The 24,596-nt window shown below is 41.1% G+C and overlaps 1 protein-coding gene across 1 annotated transcript in view; it reads left to right on the top strand.

The window, feature by feature from the left end:
- Positions 1 to 24,596, top strand: part of pde4ba (phosphodiesterase 4B, cAMP-specific a) — a 221,403-nt gene that overhangs the window by 1,873 nt on the left and 194,934 nt on the right. The window contains exon 2 of the mRNA XM_079575595.1: positions 18,564 to 18,641. Within this exon, the coding sequence (XP_079431721.1) occupies positions 18,600 to 18,641 (42 nt within the window). The 5' untranslated portion in view covers positions 18,564 to 18,599. The remainder of the gene's footprint in view (positions 1 to 18,563; positions 18,642 to 24,596) is intronic.

Raw genomic sequence — 24,596 nt, 5'->3', positions numbered from 1 at the left:
TACATGTTTTTAGTGGTAGGGTAAACCGGAGTACCCGGAGTTAACCTACGCAGACACGGGGAGAACATGCAGACTCCATACAGAAAGGCAAAGGGAATTGAAAGAGAAGCCCCAGAAGCAGTCCTTTTCTGTTAAATGGGGACCCTAAATCACATTCCTGATGTTTTTGTAGTCCATTTTACTTTATCACTTAAAACTGTCTTTTTTATGTGGCTGGAGCTCTGTCAGTGTGGGGACTCCCTACGGTGCCAGCGGGAGTCTGGCTCTGTGAACCAAAACTGTGAACAGACACGAAATAAAATCTGCTGACACTTAAAAGCTGCCACCGTGATGCACCCTTACTATGCAATATATTTTTGAAACATGCCTCAATGTTTAGTCAAAATGAGACACGTATTCCCAAACGCAGGATTTTAAGAAGCATCAAAAGTCACCTAAAATACTTTGTAAATGACAATTGATGCAGTGTTTATGAAAGGGGTTTAACTTTTACCCCCCTATGGCTTAAAAAAATCCATTCATCTATTTTCTTGCCTTTTCCTGTGCCCATGCGCATCGAGAGGAGCCATCTCAGCTGGCTTCTCTCGATGCGGAGGAGCAGTGGGTCTATTCCGACTGACTCACCCTATCTCTAAAGGAGTTCTCAGCCCCCCTCCAGAGGAAACTCAGTTTGATCGCTTTTTTACATGATCTTGTCCTTTTTGACCCACAGCTCATGACCATAGATGAGAGTAGGAGGGTAAACTAAGAGCTTTGGCCTTTGGTTCTGCTCTGTATTCACCTGCGGAACGAAGAAAATGAGAATGTTCTTGCCTAAAAAATATTGGTTGTAATATTCTCAAAATTCTCAAAATATATAGGATGGATGTAACTTTACTTTGTGTACATAAGCCTTTGGATCTAGCGTCAAAATGGTTCCATCTGCAGTTCTTTTTGTCATGCGTTTCCATCACTTGAGAAGCACTTATACTACTGTCTTAGTTATTACTTTTCCTAGTTTCCTTCAACTGAAAGATTTTTTTGTTCATCTGTGACTAGTGAGAAAACCCATCCACCACTAATGATGTGCCAGGAGGAGAAGGTTCGCTCAGTAGTCATTACTTCTGACAGGTTGGGTCCCAGTGGCACTAGTTGAAGGATGGGTCAAACGCAGAAAGCAAGAACGTCAACCTACAACCAAAAACACATCTCAGATTCTCATTACTTTAACTTATTTGCCACTTATTTCAAGGGGTGCAGAATAAGAAATACTTAATATTCCGTACCTGACCCCCAGTCTTTCAATAATCCATCCTCCGTGTTCTTAGCCGGACCACCTCAGATTCACTCTCTCCATTCATTTCGTCTTTCGTCATTGTGGCTGTGGGTCATAAATCATCCGGCACACAAGCTCACCACGACCGCAAAGCACTACATCTACAGGTCTATCCCGGGCTTTCCCCGCTGTCCACGAGGCCAACGTAATAATGACCTTCCAACTGTTGGATCAAAACACTCGGGGTTTATTGATCTGCTGGGGGCGCTCCACTGATTTGTAGATGGTACGCTTTATTGAAGACAAAAAAACCACTACGCCCAATCCACCTGTTCATAAAATGTCACCTGTAACATCACAAACAAACAAACAAACAAATTGAGCACTGTATGATATATCTTTCATCTAATCATGCAGTTTTTAAAAGTCAGTGCACGTAGTAGTGCTGCTCACCAAGAGTAACATGTTTTTGATTATTTATCAGCCTTGAGAGCATTTTTCCTCGGCTATTTTCTTCTTTCGCTCTCATTTTCTTATGTCCTGCTTTTAAACTTCTAGGAGCATAGCATTTGAGAAGAGTCGTGTGCATTTCGGAACATATGAACATTACCTAAACAATGGCAGACTTTGGGATTGAAATGTGATCATCTAAACTGCGCCTCAAAGTGAATAGGCTTTTAAATAACTGCCAATCCTTTATGTTTCCTGAAGCTGAGCAAAGTATTATGGTGTAGAAGATGACAGTGTTTATATCAGTCTACTCTGTACCATAAAAGTTATCAATATTATGTAACTTAAATTGAATATTTATAAGTATTGTCAATATTGTGAGAGTCCAAACTTGATGATATGGAAATCGATTGCTGCACAGTCTTTTGAACATAGCTCCAGGCCACAGCACACTTTTCTACAGTCTTGACGTCTTGCTCAGGTTCGGCGGGTTCGTTAAACCTTTGATTCACAGATGACACATACTGTATATGGAACAGCTCCGGTTTGCTCCTCCTTTCTCACTTTAAACCCCCTCAGTTCAGACTACTTATATAACTATGCTGAAAGAGTGATTGGAGGAAACGTTGTCAATGATAATGTAGGCATGCATGCGCTTAATGCAAATGCATTTGTGGAACAACATAGATCAATCACTAAAGCAGCACTAACGCTGCTGATGGGATGGCGAGGCAAATGGAGACGGCTAAAAATTGGAGTCAGAGGCATAACACTCATAGCAGATGTAAGAGGTGCATAGATTGTTTGAACAAATCAATAGGCAGAGAATGACTAATGATAGCAGTTTTAATAGAAAGATGGTTTTATTTGGTGTTTTTATTTGGATGAAAAACAGCGGTGCTGGGAAACGTGTTTCAAATCAACCTTCTATGTTTTTGACAGGAATCACTGGTACACTTAGTACATTTTAAGGGCCCCGCGTCAAAGAAAGGGGACAATTTTAAGTCCTTTTAGGGGTGTTTATTATAAATAAAAAATTGTGACTGGGAAATGATGGCATAGCTGGACCAAAACCTCACTGAAGATGGAGACTAGAGTGTGGCTGCCTCTCTCTGCCTATTGTTAAAACCACCTTTCAGTACTTTCAGATTGAGAGAAATCCCGGTATTCCCCAACCAAACTGCATGAGCCTCAGTTTTCCACCTCCTCTTGTTGCTCTGCTGGAGCAGCGTCCCACTCATCCAGTCTGATCGCATGGCAAATGTCAGGTATAAAAATAGCCTTGTAAGAGCCACATAAGAGAGCTTTATAGGGTTGGGCGATGTTCCCTTAATTGTCTGTTGACGATGTTTACAGTGAACCATCGTGATGGACGATGATATCGTCCATTTCTCATTATAAGCATTTTTAAAGACATTTACATCGCCTATATATATACTGCATATTACTATGTAAGGAAAATGTGAGATTGCAGGATAAGTGGATCTAAACTAAACATGATCTGAACACCGTCATGGAACACGACTTTTGCAACAGAAATGTGTTAAAACTTGTGCGTAAAGTCTGAGAGAACGACTTATTCAGAGCGTCAACTCCTCAATACCAAGGCTCTTATCACACTAATACAAATGTAAATCGGGGCTTATTATTTGCATTTGCTCAATTTTAACGTAATGTTGAAGAAACAGTGGGTGAACGGGACAATAGGGTATGTACATGTTTGCGTCGTAGCTTATGTTTTTGAAGCTGCTCCACGCGCCGCCCGGTCCCTGAGCTCTTAACCTCGTAACTCCTGCACCGCCTCTTTCTCTCCTCTTTCTTTCCTCTCTCGGTCCTCCGTGAGAATAATCTAAATAATCTAAACCCGTGCGTGCTCAGCTAGCTCCGATGTGAGAGCCATCTCGTCATTTTAAAACGGTTTAAGTTTCCGTATGAAGCAAAGCAAAGCAAAACCACGTGCTGTTAAACTTTGAGCTGTAGAGAGAGAGAGAGAGAGAGAGCAGCGCTGTGTCTTTACTTTAATAATTATGGCTAACACATCATGGCCTCTGGCAGGCTACTGACACTATTGCGCATATTAGTTATATCCATGATTTAATTTACAGTGCAATCCCTGCAAATCATATCGATGTGCCGATGGACGATGATATCGTCCATCGGCACATCCCTAGAGCTTTATTCTCTTTACTCATTTTAGAAATGATTTTGGTCTAAGGTTGACTATCGGGGATGTGCAAGGCTACTTTTAACTGAAGAGCTACTTGCAGTAAACGATGTTTGACCTTATTTCAGACCTCTCAGCTGTTGGCACCTACTGTATGTGACACATCTGTTTGTGCACTGCAGCATTATTTGGCTTTAATTCAAATTGGAATAATAACTAAAGGATGTGACCACCGTGTGCAATAATTATCACCCTGTGCGCATGTCGTCCATTTAGATGCTTTTGGTGTCTGTGAACTGAGAACAGCCCCATCACCTAAACAAACATTGCCTTCTATTAAGCCAGTTCAGATGAAATCTTTTTTGAAGAAGACCGGGCCAAGAGGCGCTGGCGACAGTTACAAGTACAAGTATAGATCTGAGTAGCAGTAAAAAGCAGGAGCAGTGAGTATACTGTTGGCTGAAGACCTGACGTGTAGATAAAGACAGTGCTGCTCTCTCCTAAAGTTCAGTGAAGGCCACGAGAGCATAGAGAGTGCAGCTCATGGTGATGGGTCCTGAAAGCAGAGTTTGTGATAGTATAATGTTTTGGTACCGGGTGCTCTGTTGTACTCTGCCACTACAAACATGTACAGTAGTTCGAGTCCTGCTCTGGCCAGTCCATGTTTCTACCAGCACTTTGTTTCGTGTGTGATTTGTCCAGTGTCTAGCGTCTTGGCCGGCTCAGTTGCCCCACTCTGCCGGCTGCAGTCATGTGTGGAGTTTGTGAAAGGGGTTAATCCCTCTCTGTCACCATTCATACGGACTGCAGCACCGGGTCAAAGCGGCTTCATCTCGGCGGCATAATCCAGGCCAGACACAAGGATCTCGTGTCAATCTCTCTGCAGAACGTACAAGTCGACTGTGTGGATTCATTTCAAAACGTGACTGTGCTGTAGCTAGTTTTATATGTGGATAATCATTTATTTAGAGAAGAGATCTCTCATGCTGTTCGTCCAAACTGATCAACAGCTTTACTTTCTTTTCATCTCCTTCTCTGTCACAGGAACAGGTTTATGCAGAGTCTGTAAGTGTTAGCTGTCAGGAGATGCTCCACAGGAGAGCCCTTCTCTTTTCACGCTGATTATTCTCATTGTCACCACCAAGGTGCTACACGCAGTACATGAAGAAAGGGGAAAAAAACAAAAAGCTAATAATGATCTTAATTGTAACAAGAAGTTAAAGCGTGCCAAATAGACCCTTATAGAAAATATACAGTATTTAGTGTCCTGTGCATTAAAGGCACAACAAGCAACAAAAACAGGAACATTAAGACTTATTTCCTGTGGGACAAATAGCATGTTATTTTTTACCATCAAAACGGCTGTGGGGAAAAACATGGCTGCATATTACTCTCTGGTGGAGATGGGTCGAATGCTCAGTAATGAGGGATAATGAGGCAGGATATTACCTTTTTTATGTTATTGGAGAGAATAGACGTGTGATGTTTTGGCTTGTTGCCTTCCCTTGAACAATAGCACAAATTGTGGGCACAGTCACGATCTATTCTGAGTGGCTGACCTCTGCCTCTGACATGTGTTTCCCCTTATCTCTCACTGAGGTGGGTGGATGGAGAGGCTGCACATGAAGGAGCACCTGTAGGCTTCACTGTATGGATTTTATGGATAAAACTTGGCATGGATTTCAGCTTCATGTTTCTAGCTTTCATGATATGTTGGAGATTGTAACAACATACAGTTCAGTACTTGTTCAAATTAAAAAGTATTTATTCTTTTTTTAATTCAAAAATTTCGGAGCTAAAGTTCCCATTGAGCAAAGTTTGAAGGTCCAGACACCAAACTTTCTTCCCTGGACTAATGAGCATATCTTGACTGTGAGGTTATATACATATAAATATACACAATATGTACGGTATGTACTTCCTAGACGTGTTGTTTTATGATATACCACAAAAATACTAAGGCTGAGGGGTGTAATTTAAAGTACATGTAGTTGTAAAGGCCATTTTGGCGCTGTTTCCCAAAGCACCAACTATAAACACATAGAGCTGTACAATTTTTAACATATCTCATTGCATACCTTGTCAAATACTGCATTTGCTAAAAGATTTTGGAATTATTTCTTTACATATTTATTTATTTTTAATCAAAGTTCAGACATGTCCAGGGGCAAAACACCGAACTGAAATACTAAATAGGAAATGCTACCTTGGATCGTAATCAATGCATTTTCTGCAGTGCAAAAAGAACTGCATGAAGCTGTCTCTGTACGTTTTATTACATTCATCTACGTGTGTGTCAGTAAGTGGCGTGATAATCACTAGCTAATTTGAGGTCGTCGGTGTTTTATGCAGAAAGCATGCACTAATGTGTTCAGGTGTCTTCAGTTCAGAAGCCATCCGTTTCTTAAAGCAAAAATGCACACACTGTTTTTCCCTCTGGCAGTCTGCCTCGTGAGTTCACTGATGAATGATAGAAAAAGATAATCTCTAAATCTACTTTATAAAGCTGCATTTGTGACATTTGGTCTTTTTCGGTGACAGATAAACAGAACGTACCTGTGCTTTTCACCTTAATGTACCCATGTTTAGTTCTCACGAAATGATGTCCGTAAAACGAGACTGTGAAACAAGTTTCATTTTGATTAAAAATACATGTTGTTTGCTGCTGGTGCCATAAGTCAGGACGAGAATTAACGAGATCTGGCCCAGAGTGTGTGTCATTTGAAAGACGGCTGAAAAGGAGAGAGTGTACAAACATTGCTGTGACTTTGCTGACCTGACCTCCCTTTGCTGCCTGGTGATTTTTCTCTCTTCTCCCGTGATCCCAGGATGCCTGTGAGCCCCACACCTGACTCACCTCTCCAGCTCTCCTCCTGGCTCCATCTGCTGCTCTGTTGTAGGCCGACGCGCCACTCAATTGGTAAACAAAGTAAAAGCTGTGGACTATTTGGCGCGAGTAATTATTGTTATTATTTTTTACCACATGTGTTTAGAAAGTCCATAGATTACGCTAGGTTACTTTATTTGTATCTGTAGGTAAATTTCAATGCCGAGAAAACAAGTACTTTGGACGTACCCCACTCATCTGCACAAACACTCAGGCCTAAACCCTCTTTCTCCAGCTCTGTCCGTGGTATCAGCTGCACAGCGCGGGTTTGGCTGCCTGTAATCAGGTGTAAAATATACAACAAACTCTCTCACCACTGACATATTATTGAGGGACAGGAGGAAGCGTGGGTTCAATCAATCAAAAGCCTTTTACCCGGCCACTCTCCCAAGAGGAGCCGCTGTGAGGCAGCGCGTCAGTCGGACTAAACACGCGTGAAAGAATAATCTAATCGAATCTTGAGTTCACACACTTCTATAAAAATACATTTACCTGTAGGCCGCCGATCTCTTGGAAAATGTGACGATGCGCAAAGAGGAAAGCCTTTCATTTTCAGCGTGATGGCGTTTCAACTGCGCTCTGTAATAAAGCAAAAAGGTGTTGATCGAAACTTTTTTTCAACGAAATATTGAACCGGATTCAGACCTGTCTCAAAAACACTTTGTATACCAATCAATGACTTAGGTGAAATAGTTGTTGTGTTTAGCCCAATTTCCTATTTTTTCTCCAGTGTTTTTCTTGTTGGCGAATTTGGCCATGTGACTTTATATATACAGGCTATTTGTTTTTCAAACAGGTCATAAGCCGGCTACAGCTGGCTAACGGAAACCCTGCTCCAGATACTAACAGGATGTACCTTTGCTTAAGGTACAACGGAAATTTAAGCCACTTGGTCGATAACAAACAATGTCAGGGACGATTAGATCCTGACTTGTTTATCAAGGAAATGGGATCGGGAACAAAGCTTTTTTTTTATGGCTTATAGGCATTAAAAACCTACGCCCAGATGGAAGCAGACAAAACGCCAAATGAACAGCGTTCATTTGGCGTTCAGTGTCTTTTAGGATGCTTCGTGCCATCCTCTCTGACTGTTGTACAAAGAGTCCAAACTGTTCTTAGGCCGATGACTTTACTTGACCACTTGACCAGCTGATTCAGATTTTGTTTATAACAGAAGAGCTCCCATACCTTGCGACCAAGGAGAAAGTTAGGGTCGCTTCGATAAATGTGTCATCACATTTGATCTACATAAAAAAAGGGCAGTTTCCTTTGACAATACAGTCGTTGATGACGACATTTACACACAATAGCACAGTGTTCCTCAAAATTCAATTTACAATCGATAATTGTTCCAAGATACTTGTAGATTTAGGTAGGGATGCACCGATACCACTTTTTCTAAAAACCGATACGAGTACGAGTACTTTGATTTAAGTACTCGCCAATACCGAATACCGCTATGAGTACAAGGCATTTTCTTCAACATTCTTTTTTTTTCACAGCAGATTGGTTTGTAGTTAGTTAATTTACTCTTTGTGTACTTTATGTACATTTCCTTAAGTAAAGTAGGCGACACATTTAAGAGCAGTTATATTAGAATTGTGCTGAAGCCATTTATTTATTTTTTCTTCATTCAATATAATTTTAATTTTTGTATTAGTATTGATAGTATTGAGATGTTACTTAAATGGTCTCTTTTCGTCTTTACTTCAGCTCTGTGTAGATTTTCTTGTGTGTTTTGTAGCAACTTAGCGAGAAGCTACAGCGTTTTCATTGTTCTGCTGCAGCTGATTTTCGCTCAATGCAAACATGCTGTATCTCTTTATTTTGGATTTTCTGAGGACTTTTTAGTCGCGGGGTTAGTTTTTTTTTTTTTGGGTTAGGTTTTCAAATAAACCCCTGGGCATAAAACGGCGTCAGAATGGCCAAAACTGCTAACTCGCTAGCAAAGTTAGCCTGTTTGTTGTAAACACTGCAGACGCTGCAGCTCTAACAACATTTAGCTCTGGTTAAATCCAGCTCAGACTCTGGTTTAGAGAGCGCAGTCTGTAATAAAGTCAGCTCTATGTGGATTATTGTATTTACACTAAAGAATTCTCCAGTTTGTTGCTATTTTCCTCTCCTCAGCTGAGAGGTGCCCTAGATTTAGGACTACACAAACTCCACTGGTTGGCCCTTTATATATGTTACATCATAGCCACCACCTTCTCGTATTAGTTTTATCCCGTAAACTCCCAATATTATTACAACAGTAATAATACAGGAAGTTAATACAGTACAAAAAACACTGCGTCTGCGCCTCCAAACTCAAGCTTCCCGTTTTGGCCGGGAAACTACCGTGTTTTGACTCGTCTTGGATTGGTTGGGCTGGTGGGACGGCTCGCAGCGGGCGCTAGAAAATGTCCTGTATTTTCAAATCCAAAACTTGACAGGTATGCGTTACATCATGTGGGAGAGCACTTTTCCTGAAGTCCATGATCATATCTTTTATTTATTTATGAATTGCTTTAGTGGGTAGGGACAGTTCATGTTAATGAACAACCCACACCGGATTGTAGCCTTGGGCTAATTTCCATCCGTCGTCCCCCATGCGCACTCTCAAACACACTCTCATTCATCCTGGCCTATTGTACATGTTTTTAGTGGTAGGGGAAACTGGAGTACCTGGAGGAAACCAACGCAGACACGTGAAGAACATGCAGTGAAAAATAACTGATAAAATGTCATGATAAAAATCTGAAATCTGATAAAATGTCTTAAAAGACTTAAAAACCGCGCCGCTAGATTTTTTCCTCCATTGCATTGCACAGACACATTCATCATTACTCACAAAACATCTGGTTATATTTCTTACACTTTTCTCTGATATTTTATTGTAAGATCAACCGGTTGTGCGTCATTTATTGAACCATTTACCCCTGAATCCGTCCATCCTCTTTTTGAAAAGTTGAATAGTGCTTTGGAATGAGGTTGCTGTAGTTCTATTGGGCAAAGTTATAGTATACATTCAATATTGCATTCCTATCAACCGATTCCTAGTTTTGCCCTGCAACCGAGCGTCTCTTAAATCATACATATACAGAAAGTGCTCTCCTCCCTTTCCTTTTCTCCTTTGATTTTTGTTTTGCTTTTTAAATGAATGAAGTGGGTCGCCGTGTGGAATAGGCCATGTTCTGAGCGTGCCTGTCTTCCCTGCTTCCCCTGTCAGTCAGGGGGATGGACAGACTCCGCTCTGTTAGACTGTTGAATCACACTGTCCCAAAGCAGCGCTGTAGTCTCAGGTGAGCGCCACTGTGAAGGACTACAGCGACAATGCTCCTACATATGCGGGTGTGTTTATGTGTTCGTCACGGCCTACAGTTTGTAATTCTGAAACTGTCTGTAATCTGCCATAACTGAGTAGTGAGTAGTGTAAAGCTATGAAACACCTGCACTCTGGCAGATTTGAGCAACACAACTTTTTCTTCTCTTTTTTTACAATTTACATAGCACATTACATTCTCTGCAATACTAGGTGATGAAAGAAGCCGCAATATATGTCCCCCCCCCATCAAAGATATACTGTATCTAGACTGTATCTTCATTTTCTTATGAAACTCTCCTGTATTTTAAGAACACAGAAAATGCATTTTTTTAAGCTTATAAACCATCACCAGACCCGTTTATCTGACTTGAGCTGGCTGGAAATATTTTCAATAAGGAGGTCCAGAATGAGTGTGTCACTGGTGTTTTGAGGGCACTTAGCTATGTGCACATGAGTGCGTGGATAATGAATTTCAATAAAAGCAGAGGAAGTGAGGTAGATTATTATGAAGATTAAGCCCGGTGGATAAAATGTTGAATTCAATGGAGAATGTTTTATAAAGATATTTTGTGGAAGCTACTTCTAAAACCTGGAACTTTGTGCTACAACTGTTGCTGCCTCTTCACCATTGACCGAAAATTGATTATGCTTTGCAGCTCAGACCTTACAGGTAGAGACACTAACAATACAGTGACAAGATTCATTCATTCATGGGTTTAGACACTGCCGATCTTCTTCTGTTGTTCATTCGAGATCAGTCATTTCACCAAATATTCTTCTCTTATTCAGTGTTGCATGACTTTGTCTGCTGTTTACTTTGACTCTAATGTTGCAAAAATGTCACCTGAATAATGATTTGACTTGCCTCTTAGTGAAGGGCCTGCCAATAATCCACTTATCTGTTGAGGTGTGATTTGACAGCTCACCGGACGGCAGCCTCCAGCCTCCAGCCTATCAGTTCTACCAAATAACGTTTGCTTGTGCTCGTATTCTGTGTTTCTCTTTATGACTTTGTACTATGTCTCTCAATACTGCCAAAACGGATCAGAGTTAATGGTGTTTTTGGCATTTGGTAACAGCGCTAAGGCTGTGCAATTAAAGGAACAGGCCACTGTTTTTACATACTGAGACATGTTCCCTGAGCTTAGACGAGTTGATGCGTACCTGTCTGCTCTTTGTGTGTGCGCTCAGTCATGCAAAATGACCAAAGAAGTTGTTAGCATTATGCTTCTACCAACATATTCCTATAGCTCCAAATGGGGTGAAGTTAGAAGCTACCACGCTCTTCCCCGGGCACGGACTAATACCATACCATAATATCATTCTCCCTGTTCCCTTCGCATATCACACGCTAATAGCTAATGCTTTGGTCTAACATTTATTTCTTTTTTAAATCATTTTGTTGGAGCAGCCCATAAGCAACACAACCTCAGTTATGCATGAACCCCATCGCGATTTCCCTGGGTAAATGTGCCTGACAGACCATGCTCTGTACCTGCACGCACGTCCCTGTCTCACATGACCATCTGAGCGTGGCGTTAAATCCTCACACCTGTCGACTCTAGTGCTGCTAATTAAGCTAAGGTAACGCTAACTAGCCCGCTGCTCACACGCACAGAGACTGACTGACAAAGGTGCTGTCGCCACGAGTCACTGTTGTTGTGACGGCTTGTCCCTCGAGTCTGGCAAATGAGCACCAATTACGCACCAACCCTAGACTGAGATGAAGTGTGAATTTCACGACAGATACGCTAGCTATTTCATCCATGAATTGACTCGGAACGGAAGTCCAGTGAGAGTTTATTGACTGGATGAACTTTGGCGTTTAGACTCTGGGTAGAAATTCCAACGCTGTAATGCAAGGACATTACGATGGATCTGTTCGGGAAAAATAGCTTCCATTTAGGCGCGGCACTGGTGGTAGTAGCGAACAGGGGATGGAGAGGCTGAGGCGGATGATTGTTCTGCTGCTGTTATACTGTTATTTCCACAGCTCTAACTGACGACCTGCTATGACCGCCACTGAAATTGTCACAACTTTGCGATGCTTTTATCAAGTTTAATGGGCTGTCTCGCCTTTGTATCCTCACAATCTCTCGGGAGCTTTAACCTTGTGGATATAAAGACAGACTCTTCAAGTTAACCGCTGTGCAAACGTGTGCGTTATGTTAAAGCATAGAGAAGACGGGTTAATCTGACGAAACTCATTTTGAAGTGTCACGAATGAACCTTCACTCCTTCACTTGCTGTTGCGTAGTGTTAGCTCACTTGTATAGAATTTAGGTGGTTGGTTATTGCCTGCTAGCCTGAGGATCTAGCAACCCAAAGCCTGTTTTTTTTTAGGCTTTCTGATTGAACAATAGGCAGTGGGTGGGCTTTAGAACCAACAAGTGAAAAGTGTTTTTATTTGTGAATAAATCATGAGTACAGTTCTTATCATCAAAATGAACGTTTTGTTTTAAAGGAATAGGCCACCGTTTTTACATACTGAGACATGTTCTTACCTTCGCTTTGACGAGTTCTTTAGGACCTGTCTGGTCTTCACCCGTGTCTTCAGTCACGTAAACACAGCGCAGACGGCGTTAGCATTTAGCCTCTCCCCCTCTCCACTATAGCTCCAAAACAGGTCAATATAGAAGCTACCAAGCTCTTCCACGTTTTCCCTATTTAAATATGGTTACGTGAAGTGTTACACTACAAAGTATAATTACACAAAATTAAACAATGTGGATTTTCTAAGCGGATAAAAGGGGGAACTATATTGTAAGGCGTAATAATACCAGGAGTAATTTGGCATCCGCATAGTAAAGTGAAGATTACTGCGCGGATTTCTGTAGTGGAACACTTCACGTAACCATGTTTAAATAGGGAAAACGTGGAAGAGCTTGGTAGCTTCTATCTTGACCTGTTTTGGAGCTATAGAGGAGAGAGGGAGAGGCTAAATGCTAACGCCGTCTGCGCTAGAGATTAGATCGGGCCCAAAAAATCAAGCCCGACCCGACCCGAGCCCGCGGTTATAAAGCCCGACCCGACCCAGCCCGAGCAATTAACGGGAATTGTCAGCCCGAACCCGAAACAAACCCGACGTAAATAATGATTTATTTAAGGCTCAGATAGGTGCATCTGCACAGCAGCACCATGTTTGTGAGGTACGCGGCTACGCGCACGGCACACGTGCACCCAGCAGTAGCGCACATACCTGGGGGGGCAGAGACGTACGGAGCAGCCAGCGCCGCAGCTCAATGTGTCTTGTCTCCTCTTTTCCGTATCTCTCTCTCCTCCTCCTTCATGTTTCATAAACATCGCGCTCTACAAAAGCTACTTTTTACGCAGTAACAGGAACCAAACTGCTTATTTATCCACTGTTAATGAAACGCTGTCCTGAGAGAAAGAGTGAAGAGTGATGTTCTCTGAGTGGCGCCGGTATCACAGCCTGACCACGCTGCTTAAACGTGACAACACAGCAGCACGTGCGCCTGCACCACCTCCCTCCCGGACTCCTCTATTTTATATTGCGTATCGCCACATTTTGTATCCAATAGACTCCGCCTATTGCATAGATTTTTATTAGAGATTATAATGACATTAATAAAAAAAAAAAAAAAAAAAAAAAAATCGAGCCCGACCCGACCCGAGCCCGACTCTCACGCGGGAAATCTCGGCCCGGCCCGAATGTCGGGTCGGGCTCGGGTCGGGCTCGGGCTCGGGCTCGGGCCTAAAATCTAACCTCTAGTCTGTGCTGTGTTTACGTGACTGAAGGCACGGGGGAAGATCAGACAGGTCCTAAGGAACTCGTCAAAGCTAAGGTAAGAACATATCTCAGTATGTAAAAACGGTGGCCTGTTCCTTTAACATGTTTACGTTATCAGGGCTCGACGTTGATGGTTGTCTGCTTGCAAGTGCCCTGTTTGCCCTGGTTGCCCAGTCAGGGAGCGCCGCGTGCACGAGGCGAGGAAAGGTTGGCGCAAAGGCAGAAAACAATAGCGATGTTTATTCCTACTTGAGTTTACTCTGATTTCCTCACGGTCAGAAAGAAGCTTGTTTGTTTGTTTGTAGCACAGAACTAGCATGAAGCTAAAAACTACAGCTGCTGTCAGAGTTAGACCCGCCCTCCCCCTCAGCAGCAGCAGTAGCAGCAACAGCAGGCTACTGTATTTATTTAGGCCTGTCTGTTATAATCAATATGCAGTTATATAGCCAATGTTGTGGTTAATTAGAATATGATATAATAGATTCAGAAGTGCGCAGCACAAAATGAATAAACACAGGCTCAGGATAAGTGATAAAATATAAAAATGCAGAGTGCGCTGGGGACAGAAATTATATCAGAAAATTGGCAATTTGTTCATTTGTTTCTGTTTCTTCTCAGTGGATGAGTCTGATTAATAAGATATTGCTCGGCAGTTAAACTTTTAAGAGAATAAACAAGTGGCTGTGATATTGCAGATTTGCAATTAAAGTGACAAACGATTGTAAAAGAAAGATGAATACAAATTTGATTGAATGAACAAAATTACAAATGGAACAATACTAAGAATAAATCCTGATGTGAATAACATTAGCATTCACTATGAAAAGGCCCATCTATAAGCATTATAGCAAGTTAATCGTAATTCAAAATGAACACTATTTTACTGGACAAGTAGATTTTGTTTTCGGGCAAGTTAAAAGTTCCTGTCACCTCAAAATGCTTCAGGTCAAACCCTGGTTATACATTATATTCGATTATGTTCTGTTGATTTCCCCCTAACCAAACAGTATATTGGACCCGTGTTGCATTGTGCCTAGTTGTATGAGCCGGAGCATTTGTCCACAACCGACCTTGGCTTGTTCAGTAGACTTTGTGAAATGAATGTTGAATTCGCTTTTAACAAGTGCTTAACTGCTGAATGATTTAAAGGTCTCAAATAGTGAAGTTGTTTCTAGTATGCTTTGGCTTGACTTTAACATTTCTTTGAAGAGTCCTCAAGGGTTGTTCTGCCTTTGAAGCTAACAGCAGCAGATCTATGCTTTCAAGGATACTTATTGTGGGCTGAGAATCAAACGATGAAGTGTTTGCATTGTATTTTTTTCCAGTGAAATAACCAGGTTGTAACATTCCTTTTAGCTAGGCTTTTGAAAGTATTCTTGCGTTTATTTATCTATTATCTCTCTATTTGCGCTGGAAACTTTGAGTCTTTAAATTTAGACTATTTTTTTTTCTGGTTCTCTTTTTGGACAGTCACTGATCTTAATGGTAGGCTTCAACCTGCCCCTAAACACAATCTATTCCTCTGTATTGAAGAAAAAGAGCGTCTCAGGCCACACAATAAGTCTTTCATGTGGTGACAGTCTCCATTGGCTTCTTAAAGGGACGGTCAATGTGGTCAATGTTGGTTTTCGCTTTTGAGTAAGTACAATGGGCCACAATTACAAGATCATTAAAGATGCTTCTACTTCAGTGGACGGTCGCACACAGTAAAATGATTGTAAGTTAAGTGTTTGTTTTCATAGCTCTTTCTATTTTGGAGCAGTGCCCAAGTTTTTCTGTAAATCTGTAAATATACATCATTACTTTTTTAGTGAACCTGTGTAATATAAGATCAACTATGAGTCAAAGTCAAATAGATTTTGATTTTTAACAGACAAAAAAGCCAGCTGAAGAATTTGAAAATTGGAAAAAGCAGAACTCAGTAACTCATGCCCCTAGAGGCCATGAGCAACACTGCAGCTGTCGTAGCATGTTACGCTTTTTTACTCATTAATTGTCCGCTGGAGTAAATACTACACTGATAGAAAAGACGAAGAGAGAGAGGGATATTGTACATCCAATTACACAATGGAGATCATTTTTTTTACTCAAGCTTGGCTGTAAATACTGTTTAAAAGGAGCAACAGTGCAGCTTTTTAGAGGCAGTTGTGGTGAACAGGTCTGGGCTCATTCTACACATTAGGACATTGCTGGAACAAGTAGGGGAGGAAAATACATACTTTCAACATTTTTAAACTCTGTATAGTCACTTTAAGTGGCGCTAACCCACAGTTAGCTTTGCCTGTTAGCCTGTTAGCTTCTTCTTCGTAGTTCTATTAGAGTGTATTGGTGGCTCTGGGTCGGAGCAGGGAAAGTTGCAATTGTGGTTTTCTGGCCAGAGACCCAAGGGGGAGATGAAAGTCCCTCCAATCATCCCATCAACACTTGTATTACCCCCAGGGGGACTACTAAAGGATTTATTAAAGGTAAACACGTTACTTAGTACGGATTTAAATGCATCAAATGTAAAACTGTACGTCATGCCAATCAAAGAACTTCTCTCCCAACACTTATATGTTGGTCGACAGCATCATTACAAGTCCACCTTTAATGGAGAAATGCTGTGAAATGTGTTAATTCGTATGATCAAAATCTAGGACAGAAAACTACATTGCTCCTTGAAGCCACATACATGCAGGGACGTCGGACTGGGGGGGTAAAGGGTACTGAGTACCCAGGGCCCAGAGCAGGGTAGGGGCCCTCAATAATGCTGCAAAAAGCGTTCTGTGTTGTACTTTCTAAGTTTCCTCATAATTGATACTATTAGAACTGAACAACCGGGCTGAAATACAATGGTTGCTACACAGAATTTTGCACAAACAATGACTGGTAATATCTCAGGGCCCTGACACACCCCTTTAAAAATGTGGTCAAAGAACATAGAATATGAACTGTGAATTTCATATGGGGGGGGGTCCACCAAGATAGTTTGTACCCAGGGCCCAGAATGTGGTGCTACGCCCCTGCATACATGTAAGTATTTTTCACAGATAAGCCACCTTGAACTAAACTAAAACTCGTCTTGTTTTATCCTATTAAAGCTGTTTGTCACTGTCAGTCCATACTAGCACTTCATTGTTTCACTTTCAAACTTGACCTAGTTTTTATTGTTCATATTAAAGTCGAAACACTCCCATGATGTTTGGTTCTTTGAGCCATCTGTAGCATCTGCTGGGACTGTCTTTAGGTTGGGGATAAAACGACATGGACTTTAATGGTTGCTGTTATGACTGTGTTTTTATGTGCTCTAAAAGGCTTTCCTTCAGACGACTGTGTAGCTTTATATCACAGTGGGGAAAGGGGGGGGGGGCGATCTATCACTAATGTCTCTCAGTGGAGCCATGAGCCAAGATGGAGAATTTTTACGCATTTTATGACCTTGGCTGACAAATCTTTATGTAGGACAGAATACATTTGAGGGAAGATCCAGAATATGGAATTAAACGGTAATATTGATTTCAACATGTTTGTACTAAGACCCCACCGAGACGGGATGTTTTGTTGTTGGAAAAGCTCGTTTCTGGGATGGGTTTATTGTGCCTATACGGGCTGTAGTGCATTTGGAGACGCTTAATGACAAAACAATTCAGTCTCCCAGTGGTTCCCTCTGGGCAAATTGTACCGTCATTTTTTGTTGTTGTTGTGAATGTCTGATAATATTGACCTGTTATTCCATTGCAAGATACGCTCCCTGACTCAAAAAAAAAAGTCACCCCTGGATTTAACTAACTGTTCTGATCTGGGGTTGGTCAAGTCTAGGTCATTGGGCTCACATTGTGAAAGAGTGGATGGATCGGCCGCCACAGAGTCCAGATCTTAACCCCATTGAGAATCTTTGGGATGTGCTGGAGAAGGCTTTGCACCGTGGTCTCTCTCTTGGTCGCACTGCAAAGCCATTTCGACCTTTGTCCCCCGTCCCACCTATTCAGATAATGTCCCGCTTTTTCAACAAAGATTTACATAGAGAATGACAAATTATCCAACAGTAATATCCACCGAGTTTGATGAGGATTTGTCCCAAAATTATGACCTTAAATGTCACTGAAAAGCATCGCCGTTGTTTCCAGTAAAGGCATTTAATCTACATTTCCTGTCCTTTAAGCCATAAATTCAGGAAAAATATAAAAAGTAAACTGCATGGTCTGATGACATTTTCAGTATTTATTTTGTCTGCCAATTTGTTGAACATCCAAATATGAATCCATTCCTCGGTTCAATCAGATGTTTCCTAATGTTTAGAAAAACGATTGATTTGCTGTATTTGAGGCATTTACCAAAACGTAACTTTGCATAAAATGTACAGTATTGTGTCCTAACTCTGCTCTCGGCTCTTTTTCTATCTCTGTGTGTATGATTTTGGGCCAGCAAAGGAAACGCTTCAGTGCTGATCTTCATGTAATCAAAGTTTGAAGTCTGTCCCTCCATGTCCCACTGCATCACATGCCCTGTCCCACTTTCACTACTCTTTGAGGCGGTCATCCTAGCTGTGGTCACACTCTCCCATCAGCCTATTGTTTTTTGGAAAATATAAGAACCTTGCTCAGATTACCTCCACACTGGGTATCGCAACACTGAAATGAAATGATTGTAGGAGTTGTTGTTTGATTTTTTTTGGGATAGATATTTATGAAATAAATACTCTAAGATGGTAATTTGGGATTTTCATCCGTCATATTTTACGGTGTGAATCTAAACTCTGTGTTTTTTTTTCAGGAGTGCATGTGAAACAAACGAGAGAGGTGCTCCAAGATGAGGAAGAGCAGGAGTGTCCTCACTGTGTCTCCCAACAACGTGAGTTACGATGGTTACAACTCTTTTTACTGCAGCTTTTGCATTATACTTTTGCTTTATCTGTGAGCACCTTTGTGTGCTCCTCCAAGGACACTGCGCATTCATTGTGTGTTATTTGAGGTAATTTGTTGCCTGTGAAAGTATAGCTGTGCTAGAACATCAGGATAATGTTATTTTGGAGTCTGTGCTGTTCCTGGTGTGCTTTCATTACAGACATGACCAACTCTTTTTCAGTCTTATAGTTTCATACAGTCTCAATCTCAGTTTTCTAGGTTTATTCCTAGTGCATGGTGTCTTTTCATGTATAAAACATGCTTGTTTATACCTCCACAAACATATGCTAAAATGCAAATAGTTTTTTCCTTTTCATTTATTTTTCAGTTTGATATCTAAAGTTTCAATTACAATTATACCTGGGGATGATTGTTTTCTCCCCCTATGCCCAAGTACTGCTCTACCCCCTTCCTCGGTTTAGGGGAAAGTCGATACTCAAGAGAATTCCCACTGTTCCTCGCATACTCACTGTCTGCTCCGGTCTCACACCCACATCCAAACCCTACTTGCAAACTTGGAAACACCTGACTCGAGGTAGGCTGTCTGCCAAGTTGTGACCTTCTTTGAACCAGGCTGAGATGACACGAGAAAACAGCAGATATATTTCAAACGTCTAGACAAGTGCATTATGTGCATTTTTAGTTTGCGTCTGAACTCTGCAGGTTGGAGATAAGATTCTATCACGTTTCTTTGTTGCACGTGTACACAGTGACGTATTATGGTGTCCATCACTGACCACGGTGTAACAGTTTAAACAGGAGGGACATAGTCATTCATTTTTTAGTGCTCTTTATGTTGTACCTTTTTTATATACAGTAATTTCCGGACTATAAGCCACTTTTCTCCCATGCTTTGAACTTTCGGCATATACAACGATGCGCCTCATTAATAGATTTTCATGGTCGTACTGAATATTGTGTCATGTTATCAATAATAATGTACCTACATTTAATATGAGTGGGTTCTATTTAGGGCTGCAACTAACGATTATTTTGTCATCGATTAATCTATCGAATATTTTTACGATTAATCGACTAATCGCTTGGCTGTGAATGGTGTAGGAAAATTGGATTTAAAAAAAAAAAAATCACATAAAGCTAAAGTGGCGCCGCTTGAGGACATGTTGATGGAGGAAACTTAAAGTAAATGTTTGTTGGAGGCTCTTGGCGCTAATTCTGCTTCTGATTGGATGAGACACAGACGGATATTTATGAAATTTACAATGTACAAAACACTACAGACCCTTACTATGAAAAACAAAGTAGGTTTTCATCAAAAATACTACACTTTTTTTCTCTATTTGAGTCTGTGTGAACCAGAAAACGATTAATCGATTACTAAAATAGTTGTCGACTATTTCAATAATCGATTAGTCGTTGATTAATCGATTAGTTGTTTCAGCCCTAGTTCTATTTCTAATGAAAGAAGTCCGAGATAACAGCTCCATATCGAAACATAAAGTTGTGGAGACGATGGAGACTCTCACACGGTTCCTTTTGGACATATCCCACTCGTCTGCACAATAACTCGGACAGGTGCAAACCCTATCGCTGTCTTCCTCTGCCTCTGTATGTGATTACTGCACACCGGGGCGGGGGCTGCAGGATGCCCTCCCGCACCATAACGTGCCTTTGTTTGGGTGCAAAATAAATGCAATCAATTCTTTCACCGCTAAAATATTATCAAGGGAATTTTTTTTAAATTCTGTTTGTGCGGCTTATATAGTATACTCAATAGTCCGTGGTAATCATCATCCGCAGACTAATTGTTCCATTTTCCTAGACTAGGCCACAATGTCCTGATCTGAAGCTTGGTTTTACAAAAAAAAAGAGTCAAATTTGACGTTGATGGAATGCTTCCTACCATGCTCTCTCAGAATAAGGTCATATTGCTTTGATACAGCTTACTCACGTTTTCTGAATAGTACAATTATTCTCTGTATGGCTTTTCGGTCACTGTGACTTTTAAACTTTTTCCAACAGTATGAAGGACCAGTATAATATTGTGGGTCAACAACATTGGCTTAGTACAGGTAAAAAGAAAGTCCAAATTCAGCTTAACCAAGTTTACACTATCAGCGTGTCCTTGGGCAAACACTGACTTCTTTCACTATGAGCTTGTGAGTGCGATTTGCGTGACTGAGAAGTAAATGCATCATTCGGTGCCTTTATAAAGCTGAATATGACTTGACCATTATTACCATTATTATTATTCTCTTTACATACAGAGCCTGAATATGTATGCTGAATATGTCATTGAAATCATTAAGCTAAGGCTTCTGGACTTTGTTTACATATAGAGATATAATCGGTCAAACTTTTGTTTGCTTGTCTGGAACATTCTCAGTAAACATTTTTTATAATGAGTGTGCACTGCAATATTAGCCTATGTTGAATGTTGGGAATATTGTTTTGTCATTATGTTCACATCAAGATGAATAAGACCTTTTCTATTGAAACATGTTTAGTATTTAGCTTAAAGGCTCTTAAAGACAATAAACAATAAGGACATCTAGATATAATACCTTAATGTTAGTGTAATGTATTCAGTTGGTTGTGATGGATACTGCTTTAACAAAAAGACTAGCTAGATACTAGAAACAGACTTAGCACATGGGTCCTGATGAATATGCAAATGAGGCTGAGAAAATGCAAACGATTGCGTTTAGCGAGCGCTGTCGTATTTATCTCGACGTTTGTTTGCAGCAGTGTGGCGTTCCAAACGTTTTCAAATGTTGTATCTGGCTCATTTACAAAGCTTAGCTCTCCGACACTGAACTGCAGTTCACAGCCGCTGTCCTTTAGAAAAGCTCCACGAGTCTTTCCCTCGTCCTTTTAAAGTCATTCATCCTCACGAAATCCGTGTGGTCCGTGCACGGCGGCGTATTGATGATACATGAGGAGGCCGTATGTTAACCCTCAGGCGTCTCCAAAGTGGAGCCTGTGCATGAGCGTATTCTTGCTGGATTGATATTCTCTGCTTTTGAGGAGTTTATGATAAAAATCTCATAAGCTTCGGGCAAACATCCAGTGGTGCTCAGCTGTTTCCTGCTAGTTTCCATCCCAGATATGGCTGTGGCCTGTGCGCTCCGTACGTGCTGCAGCTACATGTGCTCTTCGGACCAGCGCATGGAGACCGCTGGATGAGCGCATGGAGGGCTTGAAGGGTTTTTTGTTTTTTCCCCCTGCGCCAATACATGCAAGTACACGAGTAAATAATTGAGGGCAGCAGACGCAAATCACAGGCAGTAACTATAGGCTATTTCGTTAAAGCATTAAAGTGATAATTATTAATTGTGGACATCTGTCATTCATAACTTTGTAAATGTTCCCTCAAATGTGCTCAGTCAGGATTAAGAGCTGTAGCACTTTTGCACAGGCAGTAAACTCATTTGTATATCACATTTGTGGCACTAACCAGGGCTCCAGAACAACTTTTTATGTTGGTTGCCTCGGTGCGCCCGAGTGTTTTCATTTGGACGCACCAGGACATAACTTTGGCGCACCACCTAAGAAATGTTTAAAATTTTCCTGCAAACAGGATTCACTGCTAGTATTTATTATTTGATATCTTTTGCTCAATCTTTCTTGTATATGTGCTACATTATATTAAATGCATGAGTCTCATACGTCCGACCAACTAATAATAAACAGTGACATTTTTGTTTTAACATCACACAGCTCAAGGATGAAGCATTGATTTCTGTTTCACTCCATTTTGAATAATGGTTTGTAGTATGTAAATTTTTATCCTCAAGTTGTTTAATTAATTGACGTATCTTTAACAAGTTTAGCTATTCATTACTTTTCTGTTATTTATTAATTGACTGACAAATCTATATAAAGTAAGGAAAAATGTATCTGTAGCCTAAAGGTTTCCAAAAACTAATTTATATTATCTATAGCTTACCCATCTGTGATCGGCTCTGAGCTCACATCAAGACCTAAAGGAACTTTCACTTTGATCAGACGTTTGCTCTGAAGCAGCAGCGCGGCAGCATCGTGGATATTTGCTTTGGGATCTTTTCCTGGACAATTCAATTTATGTTTTAACCTTGGAAATAAGATTTTACCTGGACCTGGACACATGGAGATGAGAGATTACGGCATCTGTTTGTCTGCAACTTTGCGAAATGCGTCCGGCTCTTCTTTGAGCTAAACTGACTTATGCACGGACTTCATTCTTTTTCTGGTGGATGTAACTCTGGACTCGCGGACATGCTGCGGACATGCTGCGGACATGCTGCGGACATGCTGCAAAACCTACATTAACATTTTTTTATTTTTGATGGAAGCCTACTTTGTTTTTAAAGTTAGGGTCTTTAGTGTTTTGTAAATTGAAAATGTCATAAATATCTCTCTGTGTCTCATCCAATCATAAAGCAGAATTGGCACTAAGAGCCTCCAAAAACACTCACTTTAAGGTTACTCCATCAACACGTCCTCAAGTGATGCCACTTTAGCTTTATGTGATTAAAAAAAATGAAAAAATAATATTTTCATACACCATTCACAACTAAGCGATTAATCGATTAATCGTAAAAATTATCAGTAGATTAATCGATGACCAAAATAATCATTCATTCTGGTCTATAGTACAGTGGGGAAAAAAAGTATTTGGTCAGTTTCCTATAGACTTTCTGTTGGATTTTGGCAAAAATACTTTTTTTCCCCACTGTACATGTCTTAATGGTAGGGGAAACCGGAGGAAACCTACACCGACATGGGGAGAACTTGCAAGCTCCACACAGAAAGGACCCCTCCGCCCGGGGATTGAACCCGAACCTTCTAGCTGTGAAGTCTGAGCGCTAACCGCTGTGCCACCATGCCGCCCCCCTTGAATAACTGCGATTGCCAAAAAATGCTTTAACATAATATGCAAAGCGACTTCAATAGCTAGAAAGCCACTGTAAAAGGCAATGGATAGTCAATAGTTTATTAAATCTCGATTATTATGCTGCATCGATTCAGAATCCTTTCTGGTTCAGTCGTCTCTCCACTTTTCTTCACCCTATACACAAGCGAATGTAGGAGCACCAGGTATACATACATCAAGTATTCAGATGACACAGCTATCATGGACACTACAAACACACACGGATTACTGCAAATTGAACAGGACTCATTGTCACGGTGGTGTAGGGAGAACTGTTTGGATTTAACTGTTTCCAAGACCAAAGAAATGACCATTAACTTCCACCATGGCCACTCCAGCTCTCCCTCACTCACTGTCAACAACAAAATATTTGAAAAGGTTCCTTCATACAAATACCTCGGCTCCATAATCGACCAAAAACAACTCAACGGTGAACACATCTTCTGTCATCAACTGTCAACAACGCCTCTTTTTTCTCCGTAAGCTCTGCAAAGTCCACCAATCCATTCTCGCTGCTTTCTATAAATCTTTTGTTGAATTCATTCTTACATTCAACATCACTGCCTGGTTTGGTTCACTCTCACTCATCGTATCATTTTCAATGAAATAATACAAATCCGCAACAAAATCATCAGTCAGGAGCAGCAGCCACTCGGTACCATCTATGAGAGTTCTGAAGAAAGGCACCCAGATCTCCACAGACCCCTCACACACTCTGTATTCGCACTACGCCCTGTTACCCTCAGGCAGGTTCAGGTCCCTCCCACAAAGGACAAAGACGGTGAACTCCACTTCCCTCCCTACCTCCATCCGCCTGCTAAATTGATGAATGTGTGGACATTGGCTATTACAGGCCCACTGTAATGAAGCCTAGGCGTTAATTCAACCTGGGAGACGATTTTCAGCATCACATACCTCCAGCCAATGATCGCTTCCGAGAGGGCCACACCTCCACCTCAGCCATCAGCGTAAGAGCCGCACCTCCATAGCAGCCAATCATCGCCCTCGGTCCTGCTTTTAAGCCCC

Source organism: Gobius niger, assembly GCF_951799975.1.
Source record: "Gobius niger genome assembly, chromosome: 17".
Lineage (NCBI taxonomy): Eukaryota > Metazoa > Chordata > Actinopteri > Gobiiformes > Gobiidae > Gobius > Gobius niger.
Note: the sequence above shows the minus strand (reverse complement) of the source record. Positions and strands in the feature narration are given on the sequence as shown.